At 42.2% G+C, this 14,100-nt stretch overlaps 2 protein-coding genes across 4 annotated transcripts; both read left to right on the forward strand.

Moving 5' to 3' along the window:
* On the forward strand, positions 1-7,127 carry tnxba (tenascin XBa). Of its 3 annotated transcripts, none has more exons than XM_041045300.1 (15): positions 1-89; positions 1,405-2,654; positions 2,749-2,880; positions 3,021-4,205; positions 4,353-4,475; positions 4,587-4,730; positions 4,830-4,949; positions 5,038-5,193; positions 5,301-5,413; positions 5,508-5,640; positions 5,742-5,893; positions 5,980-6,076; positions 6,176-6,337; positions 6,447-6,610; positions 6,708-7,127. In XM_041045300.1, exons 2-15 carry the CDS (start codon positions 1,535-1,537, stop codon positions 6,804-6,806), a joined length of 3,900 nt encoding a protein of 1,299 aa, XP_040901234.1. In that variant the 5' UTR covers positions 1-89; positions 1,405-1,534; the 3' UTR covers positions 6,807-7,127. The 3 variants fall into 3 exon arrangements, with proteins under 3 accessions (XP_040901234.1, XP_040901236.1, XP_040901235.1); XM_041045302.1 differs by having other exon boundaries at positions 2,749-2,847; XM_041045301.1 differs by lacking the exon at positions 1-89 and having other exon boundaries at positions 1,401-2,654.
* A 351-nt stretch (positions 7,128-7,478) lies between these two features.
* Positions 7,479-11,149, forward strand: LOC121186539 (steroid 21-hydroxylase). The gene is made up of 12 exons (XM_041045305.1): positions 7,479-7,611; positions 7,814-8,005; positions 8,167-8,256; positions 8,345-8,499; positions 8,675-8,770; positions 9,059-9,169; positions 9,270-9,356; positions 9,789-9,872; positions 9,983-10,096; positions 10,190-10,356; positions 10,554-10,657; positions 10,751-11,149. Exons 1-12 carry the CDS (start codon positions 7,479-7,481, stop codon positions 10,990-10,992), a joined length of 1,575 nt encoding a protein of 524 aa, XP_040901239.1. The 3' UTR covers positions 10,993-11,149.
* The last annotated feature ends 2,951 nt before the right edge of the window (positions 11,150-14,100 follow it).

Here is a 14,100-nt window from a genome sequence, read left to right on the forward strand (position 1 = left end):
TATCCACCAAGTCTATGTGAGCTTTTCCAATCAGATGGAGGGAGCAGCACAAAGACAGAGATAAAGCAAAGAAGAAAATCATTGCTCTGGTAAGTAATTTTTTTTTTTTTAATTATTTAATTTAATTTAATTAATTAATTAATTTTTTAAATTATGATCATCTCAGAATGGTAACTCAGCAGCCATTTAAAAGGAATAAACTCCACTGAAAACTCCACTTTGATGTCTGTTAATATTCCTTTCAATCCTAATAATGTTTTTATAGAGCATAGCTGAATATATTTCCAAGGTCGTGACTGATAAAATGTCATAATGTTGTTACATACTGTGTTTTGGCTGCAGAAAAACATTTAAATACCAGTTACAGTCAGTGGGGAATATGACATGTATTTTTAAGTGTGCACACATAAGCTAACATTGTTATAGGTTCTATAACTACCAGAATTTGTTTGAAAGCCAATTATTTTTAATTCTATGAAAATGAATGCCATAAGAGTACCTAATAATTTAGTTAATGATGCAGCCATGTAGTCAATTAATTCATACACTCAATTGCAACATGTAAACATTGGCTTGCTGTGTAGCAAAGCATCCAAATATGTTTACCTACTGCATGATTTATTTGATTTTCTACAGATTTAAAGCCAGGGCTGGACATATTTCTTTTAGTGGTTTTATGAGTTGTGGGTGCAGCGGATTATGTAACCTGTATAGTGAAAGACGTACAGTGTCCCACAGGTCTATACAGTGACGCTCTGTTACCACTCTGCATAGTCTCTCCAACAGACTCTCTGGATTTCCCGCTCAAGTCACCTTCTTCCTTCCTGTTCTGAATCTGCTAATTTAGATTTTACTTGGTTTGGCAAGCCACTGAATTAACTGTTATGGCTGACTGGAACACTGCTGCAATCTGTCAACTTATATGGGTTTTTTCTTCACTTTTAAAGGATATCTGCTTACACAGTTTTAATGAACATTTTGGTCTCTTTGTGGAATTTAAAGCTGTGCCAGCTAACTGATATTTTATCATGTTTTCCCAACATCTATCACTAATGATCAGTTAAAACTGGGTAAAGAAAGCTCAATAAATTAAATATAAAAGAAACAGGTATATGGATAAGGTAAGGCTGTTCCTTGTCAGGTCACCTTTGTGCAAGGCACGAAACCTGAAATTGTTCCAAGTGTGGTTTTTCAGTAGCCAGTTAAAGCGGGAGTAAGGGAGGATAAAGTGTGAATGGGAACTCTGTGAATGCTAAACTAGACAGTGCTGAAAAAAGAGCATGTATCCTCAGCAAAGCCCTCACTGGGATATTAAAAAAAAAAGGTATAAAATGATTTGAAATGAAATGAATTTCCTGCATTGAACTAAGTCATAATTCAGCTCTTTCATTTTTTCATTTCTAGGAGAGACCTGGCAAATTCCCCTTTACAACTGGTCACAGAAATATAGAGGAAGGACTTCATCATTTTACAGTAACATACATAGAGATCCTCCAAAGGCAATACCATCGCTGGCTTCTGCTGCTGGCTCAAAATGCTGTTTACTCTAGGACTTCTCCTCCTTCTCACCCCATTTCCCTCCTTTCAAACCACGACCAATGAGAAGAGAGACTCCACGGGAAGCAACGTGACCAAGCCCAATGCCGTTTTCACCCTTTCAAAACCAAAAACCACTCCTGCGCTCGCCAAACAGACCGTTCGCCCCACCCTAAAACCAAACACAGTCAATCAGACAGTTTTACCCACTCCAGCCACCAACCAAAAACCTTCAACAGTCAACGCTACAGTGGCCACCAAAAGCAAGGCCAGCCCAGCAGTAATTCAAACCACTCCGTCAGCAGCAGTAAAGGCTGCTACAGCCAGTGGCACCATCACCAACAAAGACAAGCACACAGTCTCAGTCAATCAGACAGTTTTAGCTAAATCTCCTTCAGGCAGAGATGTGAGGACTAGCAAAGACAAGCCTGCCCCCTCCGGAGCTCCAAAGGTTCAGTCAGCACCCACAAAGTCTGCTTCAGCCAGCGGTGCTAAAACCACCAAAGACAAACTCCAGCCTTCAGTCAATCAGACTGTTTCAGTGAAATCTCCTTCAACCGGTGATGGGAGGCTTGCCAAAGACAAGCCCTCCCCCACCGTAGTTCAAAATGTTCTGTCAACATCCACAAAGTCTTCTCCTGCCAGCAGTGCTAAAACCACCAAAAACAAGCCCACAGCCTCCGTCAATCAGACTGTTGTAGCTAAATCTCCCTCCACCAGTGATGTGAAAAACCCCAAAGACAAGCCTGCCTCCAATGCTGTTCAAACTGCTCGGTCAGCTCCAGCAAAGACGGCCACATCTAGTGGTTCTGCAGCCGACAAAGATAAGGTCACAGCGTCTGCCAATCGGACCTCTGTTATCAAGGCTCCCACCACCACCACCACCAAAGAAAAGCCTGCCCCTTCACAACCAATCAAGGTGGTGATAAGTGATGGCTGTGAATCAAGCAAAGCCAAGGAGCAGGAACTGAAGCTGAAGCCTGGCGCTCCTCTGGTGATGACGCATAAGATCAGCTTGTTGCCTGGTGACTGCACCGGGGGATGTGAGGCTGAGATGACTGCACTGAAAGGACGAGTGGCCCGACTGGAAAGAGAAATGTCCCTCCTAAAAGAGAAATGTAAGATTCAGTCATGTTCACCACACTATTATACATGACACAACTCACCAGAGACATGGAATTAATAATTCTGGTTATTTTTGATGCTGCCCAGGTCCATGTTCTGCAAATTGTCCAGATGACTGTAGCGGCAATGGGGAATGTGAGAAGGGGAAATGTGTCTGTCATCAGGGATTCACAGGTCCAGACTGCAGTAAGTGTGTCCAAGGAACCGAGTGTAATAAAAGTAAGTGAGAGTCTGCATTGTTATTTGGATGTGGTAGCATCAGAGATTCATATTTTTAGTGAGAGAAAATTATTTTTTATTTGCCCTTTGACTAATGTTTCGTTCACTCTCTGATCTCAACCTCTACTCTGAAATTTCAGACGCTGCCAAAGGCAAGGCCAAGGAAACAGTGGAGGTGGTGACTCTGCAGAAAAAGGACCAGAAGAAGGAGACTGAATCCAAAGAGTATGACAGCAAACCCAGAGAGGCCACTAATGCTAAACCAAGTCTTGTTAAAACACAAGCAAAACAAGAAGTTTCTGTTAAGAAAATAACTATGAAAGGTTCCTCAGGTGCCACAAAGACCAGTCGCCCAACTATTGGTCAAGTTCTCTTGAAACATGAGGGCAGAAAGCAAGAAGAGGCCCGTAAAGGCAAAGCAACAGTCCTGGTCTCTAAAAAGATTCTCCAAAAAACTGATGTCAAGCTTGATAAGAAAGGAACTGTCAGTAAAACATATCCTAAATCTGACCAACTGAAAGACGAACCGCATACCAATGTAACCCAGGGTAATGTGAAGAAATCTAATGCTACGACTAAAATTGTGACCATTCTGTCCAAAGGTATGGGAACAAACAAAACTCGAACAGGAAAGGAGGCCCTGGAGCAGTCCACGTTGGCTGAGAAGAACGTTACTCAGTCATCTGGACATAAACGCATTAAGATCGTCAAAGTAGATACCGTAAATGTGCAATCTGCTGACAACAGAAACACTGAAGCTGCAAAGGGAAAAGTTACACAGAGGAGTCAATATATAGTGAATGCAACCATTGCAGCAACGTCAGACGAGGCTCGAGTTCTGCAGAACAAAACAAGGATCCATGGCTCTGGGATAAGCAGGGGGATGGGTGGATTAGGTTCTGTGAAGGTTGTGAACATCTCCTCCTATAGCTTCATCGTCACATGGTCAGCACCACAAGGGATGTTCAAGAATTTCACTGTGATCAGAAGAGAGCCACGGACAGAGGGCGATGAAGATGACCATGAGGAGTTTGAAGAGGAAGCTCTTGATGGAGACAAGACATTCACAGCTAAGAATCCAGCTGAGGTCCAGGTACAGACTGAGGTCCAGGTACAGTCTGAGAGCACCAACGCAACTGTCTCCTCTGGGAAAACTGTTGGATCAAGAGGTAAAGCTGAAACCAAGAGGATTTCCTTGGTGGTCCCTGGCAGCGTACGCTCCGTGGAATTCAGTAACCTTCGAGCAAACACGCGCTACGTCCTGCACATATATGGTACTGGTGCTGAGCGAAGATCAAAGATTCACAGAGTGACTGCAGTTACAGGTAATTAAAGTTGTACCACATATGTGTTTTATACATAATTCCACCTCCACTACCAGGGACAGGGTCAGCTCTGAGCACAGTTAATACAGTGTATATTCAAGGACATGTGACCAAAAATGTGAATAAAAATCTTGTTTCTCTCACTAGGCCCTGAGCCAGCCACAGAGATGGTTTTCAGCAATGTAACAGAGTCTTCTCTTGCTGTGTCCTGGTCCAAACCAAAGACCACATTCACAGGCTTCAGGGTCACATATACCAACATTGTTACAGGTTTGTCAAAGGCTAGCTATAAATTGCAGGCAGTAATTCCCTTGTTTAATGTCAGCCACTGTGGGTCTTTTATTGGTGTTTTAGCGTGATATTTCTGATGTATTCCTCAAGGGGAGAGTCGCTTTTTGGTTGTGGACTCTCAGCAGTCCTCCGTGGCTCTGTCCAAGTTGTCTGCTGGAGCCTCCTACATTATCTCTGTAACTACTACACAAGGCAGAACCCAGAGTGACGCCCTTATGTCCATTATCACGACAGGTACACAGTTAGATAAGCTCACTGTTATGTACGGCTTTTGTCTGTCTTGGCATGTGAAGAAAAACAACAAACATGCAATGCACTGTCTCCTGACTGCAGTGCCCGCCCCTCCAACACATCTTCAAGTTGTCAATGTGACGGATACCAGAGCTGTGCTACAATGGACACCCAGTCTGGGGAAAGTAGACCGATTCATCATCACCTATGAGTCCTCCAAGAGTGAGTATGGCAAAATTAGCCCCAAGACTAATGACAAAGTGCTAATAATGATTATGCTAAGTGCTATTAATTTTCCTTCATGCCACAGCTCCTAATGTGACAGTGACAGTGATGCTGTCTGGAAACTCAGTGGAGCACCAGCTGAGAGGCCTGCAGAGAGGCACCTTGTACACAATCAAAGTCCTGAGCCAGAAGGACAGTCTCCAGAGTATGGCCATCTCAACTACGTTTACTACTGCTAATGGTGAGTAGAGAGGGGACAAATAAACGTATTTCATTGCAGTTTGCTTGCTGTGGTCCACAGAATTTGTGTATAAAGCGTGTAAACTAAATGCTTTTTGTGTTCGTCAGTGGTGAAAGCCAACGAGGTGGGTGCTCGCTCTGCAGTGATAACGTGGAAAACGTCCACCGTTGTTTATCACAGCTACAGAGTGATTTATCAGGTGGCAGGAGAAGAGACAAAGGTGAATAATATTCCTCCATCATTGGCAGACACAATACAAAACAACCTTAACAGCTGCAGAACTGCGATTAACTTTGCATGTGTTACTGCATTAGGAGGTGATCCTGGACCCAACCGTCACAGAGTATAAGCTGACAGGGCTGATACCCATGTCACGGTATATAGTTCTGGTACAAGGCGAGAGAGACAGACACTACACATCTGTTGTCACCACAGAATTCATCACAGGTAATAAGTGTACAGTAATGCAACTCCAGCCTGTTTATTTTCCCTATTAATACTCATTAATTTATCATCCAACTAATGCTTCTTTTTCCTCTGTTCTTTAGGTAAACTACGATTCCCTTACCCTACTGAGTGCTCTCAGGAGCTGTTGAATGGAGCTCTGCAGTCAGGAGAGGTGGACATCTACCCGCAAGGAAAAGAGGGACCAGCGGTCAGAGTCTACTGTGACATGGAGACTGATGGAGGTGGCTGGACGGTGAGACAAACTGCTGTTACTTGAACAAAACCTTGCATTTAAGAATGGGTTTAGAAAGCAGACAACAATCTGGTGTGTGTTTCTAGGTGTTCCAGAGGAGGATGAATGGAAAGACAGATTTCTACAGAACCTGGAGTGAATACAGCGCTGGCTTTGGGAACCTGAGTGAAGAGTTCTGGCTCGGTACTGCTGGAACGAATGATTGCTACCATTGTATTTGCACGAAAACATTATGCAGTAAATCAACCTAATATATGTACTCTTTCACCCTCCCTACATCAGGAAATGAACTTCTTCACAATCTGACCAGCGCCGGCCCTGTGAGTCTGAGAGTGGATATGAGATCTGGAAATGACACAGCATATGCTCACTATGCCAACTTCTCCATCGATTCAGAGGAGAGGCACTTTACTCTTACTGTGTCTGGATACACAGGAACTGCAGGTGAGAACTGTATAAAAGTTGAACTTTCCTGAACATGTGCAGTATATACTTTATTATAGAGTAAATGCCTGACGATTCATATTGCAATGCCACTGTGCTTCTCTGTTAGGTGACTCCATGAGGTACCATAATGGCCGTCCATTCTCAGCCCGGGACAAGGACCCTGATAGTCTGGGGATCCACTGTGCCAGGGCCTACATGGGAGGCTGGTGGTACAAGAACTGCTACAAGACCAACCTCAATGGTCTTTATGGCATGAACAGTAATAATCAGGTGTGATTATTTTCTAATGAATTTGAAAATCTTTTATCTTTTATGGTACAGTACACTGACCAAATACTATGGCTTTTCTCTTTCTGTTCTGAAACAGGGAGTTGTCTGGATAGACTGGAAAGGTAAAGACTCCTCCATTCCCTTCACTGAGATGAAGTTTAGACCATCCAGATTCTCCCCTGCAACTCATGGCTAAGGATAAATCCATAGGAGGGTGGATCTCACAGTTGCTGCATCACTTTTCAACTGAAATTTGCATGTGCAGTGGTTTTGATAGCTGTAATGACATTTGATTCAATGTGTAAGATTTTTTTCTGAGCTGTCTTTTTTTTTTGAGGAAGTATATCAAAAGAGTGGAGAAAGGTTTTTAATTGCAACTTTTTGTATAACTGTTCTACTGTTCTGCCTGACCCGTCCATTTCAACACAGTTTTAACTCGAATACCTTCTTGTGCACCGCGATGCCATGGTATGCCACCCCACTACTACTGTAATTAAATATGCACTGTCTCACTCCATTGAAATAAATGTGGCTAATGTGGGTCTGAAGTGTCGTTGTTTCATTTTGTAATTTCCCCTGCAGTTCTTCTCTACAAGATAAACACCAGCATGACTGACTGCCCATGTCAACTGTAATGTGTTGTCTTGCCCTTGAGCAAGTCCCAGTCATGTTTATCAAGCTGTCTCTTGTTACATGTGTTGCATTCAACTCATAATCAGATATCTTGACCTAAAAATGTTTAGCCGTCCTTGATTTTAGTAAAAACACCAACAAGCTGACAGCTAAGAGACTGTTGAGACAACTATAAATGGGACGCGCAGTGTGACGACCAGCTTTCTGAAGTGGGACACTAGTGAGGAGCCACAAAATGGCAATAGAAATATCAGTGATCAGTGTGGGAGCTGTACTCCTAGTTGTACTGCTGTTGATGGTAATGAGCTGTGTTTCTGATCGGAGAGACAAATCTGTGCGAAGGGATCACAAGGGAAGTAAGCCTACAGGTAAATATGTAATTGTTGTCTTTATGTGTATATGTGACCATGCTGCTTTGTGTTTCAGTTTCATGAAGATATAATGATGGGACAGATCATTCCACACATGGATGACATGAACACAGAACTTGATTTCTGTTCTACTTGGCATACATTTAATTTGTAATCATCCGGTCTCTATCTCACCTCTGTCTTTTCTAACTCGATCTAGGTGATCAATCTGGACTTCTGCACTATCTCTATCAGTATCTTCCCTGCTCCTCATCCCCCTCCCTCCCAGGCCCTCCTAGCCTCTTCCTCATCGGCAATATGATGGAGCTGACACACGATCACCTGCCAATTCACTTGACCAATTTGGCACAACGCTACGGAAACATTTACCGGCTGAAATGTGGAAGCACAAGTAACCATCCTGTTTCAGATGTCTTGATTTTTACTCAATATCATTGTAAAACATGATGACAAGAAAAATAAATAAATCTAAATGTGATAGTGGACAGTGAGGTTCAGATGACCACCAGAGCAAAACCCCTGTTGTCTGTGTGTGTGTGTTTTTTTTTCTAGCCATGGTTGTACTCAATAGTAGTGAAGTAATAAGAGAAGCACTGGTGAAGAAGTGGTCTGACTTTGCTGGGAGACCAATTTCATACACAGGTAAACAACTCAAATGTCTTTTTCCACAATAGAATGCATAATTAATGTGTTGTTGTATGTTCTTATTACCTCTACTGACTTGTATCAGGTGACATCGTGTCTGGGGGAGGGCGCTCCATCTCTCTGGGGGATTATGATGAGGAGTGGAGGGCACATCGCCGTCTCGTCCACAGTGCTTTGCAGCGTTGCTGCCAGCAATCTTTGCATGACGTGATTGAGAGACAGGCACTGCATCTGCGAAAGGTACAGATGACAGATTGTAGACCAGCAGACAATAAAGTGTCTTATCTAAAAAAAAACAAGCATAATAGCCTGAAATGAAATAGCAGAGATCCAGGCAAGCAAATGAAATGTTGGGGTATTTCCAAAGTGGCCACATGAAAAGATAAAGCGTGTTTTGTTCACTGTTTGTTCACAGGTTTTGATGGACTATCAAAACAGTGCTGTAGATCTCTCAGAGGATTTCACAGTGGCAGCCAGTAATGTCATCACCACTTTGGCTTTTGGAAAAGAAGTGAGTATCTTTCCTCCCACAGCTCAGTTTGTAACTCTGACTAAATAAAAGGAGCAGGGGAGATTTATGACAAAATCTGCTTTTCATCAGTGAACAGTTGTGGATGTGGCACAGAGCAGAGCTGTACTTGGTTGCCTGTTTGAGCAGGCAACTGGGGGATTCCACTGTTTATGTTGCCCTTTTTAATGGCTTCCATTGCATGAGTGCATTCATAATGTGCTATTTGGTTACTGTACAGTACATTTCACTGGAAGGATGTATTGAAACATAAATGTCTGTGTTTGCCAGTATGACAAGAGCTCTTCAGAGCTTCAGCAGCTTCACTGCTGTTTGAATGAGATTGTTGCTCTGTGGGGCTCCTCTTGGATTTCTGCTCTGGACTCCTTCCCACTGCTCAGGGTCAGTAAATATCAACCTACCTGACTGTACATCACTGAAATAGACTAACAATCACCTTTAGAAAGGGATTTCACACATTGTGACATCTGTTCTCTCAAAGAAATTACCAAATCCTGTGTTTACCCGTCTCCTGAAAGAGGTGGCCAGGAGGGATGAAATTATAAAACAGCACCTCAGCAATTACAAGGTTGGTAAAAACAAATGCCACAGAATAAAAAGGTTGAAAATTTGTCACTGGTTTGAAAAACATACAATAGAGAGGTCTGATTATAGTGAATTGCTCAAGCCTCAGGCTGAAAAACAAGGCTTGGTGTGGCTTAGTTATTACATAACCCTGGTGTGCAATAAATTCTGTTAAAATGAAATGCGTCACAATCACTCAAATCAAATCAAGCAGTCACAAGGACATAATGACAAGCGTTATCCTCTGAAGTTTAATCTAAAAGTAATGTTTTTAGGCTACTTGGACACATTAGAGCAAGTATGAGAAATGATTTTTGTGAAGAAATTCACCTTTCAAATCCAAGTTAATTTTCTTTGAGTATGTACTTAGAATAGTTGGTGGATCCCAACCCTGCTGTGTTCATTTTTATCAGCTGCTACTTTGTTATCTGTGCAGTCACAAGACAAAAAAAATGAGGACACCATCACAGGATCTCTCCTCCAGGGCCTTGACAAACATCACAACAGCGAACATGGAGTGGTAAGTACATTTAATAGTGAATACCAGCAGAGATCAGTTTGAAATGCACTGGGAGCAGAGTAAGAATTGGGTTTGGAGGTGTTTGTAAATTATCCCCTTCTTGTGTCTAGCTCCTTACAGATACTCACATTCATATGGCCACTGTGGATCTTCTTATTGGGGGAACAGAAACCACCGCAGCCTGGCTCAACTGGACTGTAGCCTTCCTTTTGCACAGACCAGAAGTAAGGCACATTTTCATAAAAACACCTTAAAACACGACATTTACACTCCCTGGAATTGTCAGGGTATCTGTCCTCTCTTATTTTAATCTTCAGGTGCAGACCAGGGTGCACGAGGAGTTGTGCACAGTACTGGAGGGACGATACCCCAAGTACAGTGACAGACACAGACTTCCCGTCCTGTGCTCTTTGATCAATGAGGTGCTCAGACTCAGGCCAGTTGCCCCATTGGCTGTGCCACACAGAGCCATCAGAGACAGCAGGTCAGAAAAATGAGCAAATGAAACAACAAACAAAAACCTGACTAACTGTGATTCATATAATTAATCAACTAGTTGGAGCCTTTTGCTGTTAATGGTTCAGACTTCTTAAGGCACTGTTACAGGCTGGTACAAAATAAACTAGAGCACAGATTTCACTTTGCATTAAGGTAAATGTATAATCCACCACACATATTTAGTATTGCAGGCTACTTCATCCCTAAGAACACAGTCATCATTCCTAATCTGTTTGGAGCTCACCATGATCCTGCAGTTTGGACTGACCCATACAGCTTCAAACCAGGTACTGCTCTGACTGATGGGCATAGTGGATTCCTTTCACTTGGCTCAGCAGACCTCAAATAAAGTAACTTCTCTCTCTTTCTCTCTAATTCAGAGCGCTTTCTGGAAGGAGGAGGAGGCTCCACCCGTGCCCTGATCCCTTTCGGAGGGGGGGCTCGGCTCTGCCTGGGGGAGTCTGTTGCCAAAATGGAGCTCTTTCTGTTCACTGCCTACTTGTTGAGAGATTTCCAGTTCATCCTTCCTGAGAGCGAGGCCTCTCTGCCGGACCTGAGAGGAGTTGCTAGTATAGTGCTCAAGGTCAAGTCCTACACAGTTATGGCACGTCCGAGACCCTGAAATGCAGAGGGCGTCACCGCTTCATTGCTGCTTAAACATTAGTGTGTCTGTGTGCAAATGAATGACTTTTAAAAATCTTTTACTTGTAAATATAATTGCAGAGCCTTCACTTGCATGTTTATCATAAATGTTTCTTCAGTTTGTCTGTAACATTAGATGTCCTGATTAAGATTGCCTGTTAATTAGCTCATTACAATGAATTTATTTCAATTAATTATTTGATCATTGCTAAATAACATGTCTAAACCCATTTGTTTCATCTGCAAACTGCATAGATAGTATCTGCGTTAATTAAAAGTTACATGTACATAATGGTGAACAGGGGAAATTAGAAGAATGGTGGAGCAGGTCAGCAACTGAGGATGAGACAGAAGGAAAGATTGAGCACACAAACAGTGTACATGTGGAGCTGCATGTGAATCGAAAGCTGGGGTTTGTACACCTTACTGTAAACTGGAACTGCTCAAGTGCTGGAAATGTAGCAACCAGTAACAGTCACAGTGTCTAACATAGAGCCTGACAGCACCACCTAGTGGACAAACACTGAACATGCTACAGAAAGTGATGACCTCCTTTCAGTGGAAATTTTTCAGTAAACTTGTTATTACTGCTCATCACTGAATATTAATAACCATCTGATGACTGGTGACAGTGAGAACAGTTAAAACAAAGTTAAATTTGCTTGATTGTGTCACAATGGGTTTGAGTCAGGGGCTGGTCTTAAACTAAAAGGAGTAGGTCAATGTCATTTCCTGAAAATCTGCTTTTGAAAACTTCTGCTATGAGAAGATTTTGCAAAAAGCAGGAAGATCTGAAACACGAGAATCATCTGAGAGCAGGATGATTGTCTTTTCATTGCTAGGACTGTGTCTCCTTTCTTTTCCATGGGCAACAGCGGGAGTTCAGTCATCAGGTAATTGTGAAAAAAAAATCTTATTATTTATTATTTACTTTGGGATATAGCTTAATAAATCCATTCTTTCTGACTATATTTACAAAATGTACAGGCACTGCATGAGTTATTGTAAAAGATTAACTGTTGAATGAGTTAAACTGAGAGTGGAGGTCGCATACCTTTGTTTTTCTGTCATGTTAGTGAACATTGCTTTGGCAAAAGTTAAATTAGATTTTCTACAGAATTATCTTATGACTTGAAAAATTAAATGCTTCTTTATCGTCTTTTTCAACAGATCATTTGGTGACATTTTCCTTGCCTAGACACAGTATTACTTTGCCGTGTGGCATTCCCTCTATTAGATCCTGCTCCTCTATTAACTGGAACATGACTGGGGATTTAGTTACTGAGGTGGTAAAGTCTGGAAGAGTGACTGCTCCAAATGTGCATAGGTTTAGCCTCCTAAGGAACTGCTCTCTGGAGATTCGCCACCCTGTGCTCAATGATGCACGACTTTACTCTTGTAACAGTGGAGAGCTCAATTCAAGTGTTTCTGTCCGGATGCTTGAAAGTAAGTGAGTTGTCCTGGTACCTCAAACAACTGCTGAATAAATTCATTTCAGTATCACAGCAGTCACATTTTTTTCCCCATTTACCAGTATCTAAGAAGACAGTTTCTACGAGGGAAAGAATAGAACTTCACTGTTTCCTCAGCACCTTTAAGGGACACTTAAGTTGTAACAATACAGGGATACATATCAAGTGGACTGCTGAGGACAATACTCCAATAAATGGAAACAGATTTCACTTTGAAAACCCTTCTGAGTGCTTCTCCAAACTGATCATCAATAAAAAACCAACAGACCATCAGAAAATGGAAATGCCAGCTCACTCAGAATGATGTGGTCGAAGCCACCATCAGTTATTCTACAATAATTACAGGTACTAAATTGTGCTCAGTCCAGATGAAACATGCTGTTTAATATGAACAAAGTGTAACCACTGCTCCCTTTCCCCCAGATGGCATAGAGGAAGTGTTTGCTGCAGTGGGTGAGTCAGTGTCACTCTCTTGTGGCAACGCTTCCTCTCTTCGTGTGGACTGGTCTCTGGGTGGAAGGTCACTAATAGGTGGTACCTCACCAGAAAAGAACCAATCAGAGGCATTTCATGTAAATGAAGACTCATCACTATTCATTAGTAAATTAAGCACTCTGAATGCTGGGGACTACCAGTGCTCAGAGTCCGCAGATCAGAAAAAAGTGTTAAACAGAATCAGACTGCACACCCTCGATGGTGAGTGTTAAAACTCTTTAAGTGCCAAAACAGCCTCATTAACTGTGTATCACTGCTATTAAAACATTTACTCTCATGTTTATCTTCGCAGTCACATCACAGTTTGGGCCAGGAGGAGATGAGCTCACCTTGACTTGTGTGCTTACCTGTACTGAACAATCTGAAAAAGACTTCAATTTAACTTGGTCAGGAAGTAGCCAAAATAGCAGGCAGAGCAGTTTAGTGAACGACAATAACACTCTTACAAACAAGCTATTTCTCCCAATTCATTCAACAAGATCAGATGAAATAACCTGCTCTGTGCAAAGAGAGGGGGCTGTGATGGCATCAAAGAAGTGGAGCTCTGTTAACTGTAAGTATGCATCATGTTATTGTTGCATTTCCCCTGGAATAAAAACCTACACATGAGACAGAATGTGTTTCTGAAAGTGAGGAAAAATTCTGATAATTCCATATCCCCAGCTTTGCAAACACCTGCGTGGTTGGCCCTTCCTCTTGGCCTTCTGGTATGTATAGCTGCTGGAGGACTCTACATTTACATGAAGAGGAAGCGCAACAAGGAGGGAGGTACTGATTCAAATTAAGGAACCTCACATCCAAACTACAGCTATCATATATTTTATATTTTGAAAGCACTGATGAAAGTGAAATGTTATCCAGATGGTTGATGTTTTCCTACATCTCTGTTCGCAGCAAATGACCCGTCAAGTATTGGAATGGTAAGAGGAAGCACTGAAGAAATAAAAAGACTGTTAAAAGCTGATGCATCCTAAAGTAATAACTCTTGTATTCTTCTCCAATTCTTCTTCACAGTATCATGTTTACGACGCCATTCAGGACGTAAATCACGAGGAACCACAACAGCAAAGACAATCTAACACAGAGGCAGCCATCAACACCAACAGTCTCTATGCTTTATT

This window comes from Toxotes jaculatrix, chromosome 8 (assembly GCF_017976425.1).
Source record: "Toxotes jaculatrix isolate fToxJac2 chromosome 8, fToxJac2.pri, whole genome shotgun sequence".
In the NCBI taxonomy this organism is placed as follows: domain Eukaryota; kingdom Metazoa; phylum Chordata; class Actinopteri; family Toxotidae; genus Toxotes; species Toxotes jaculatrix.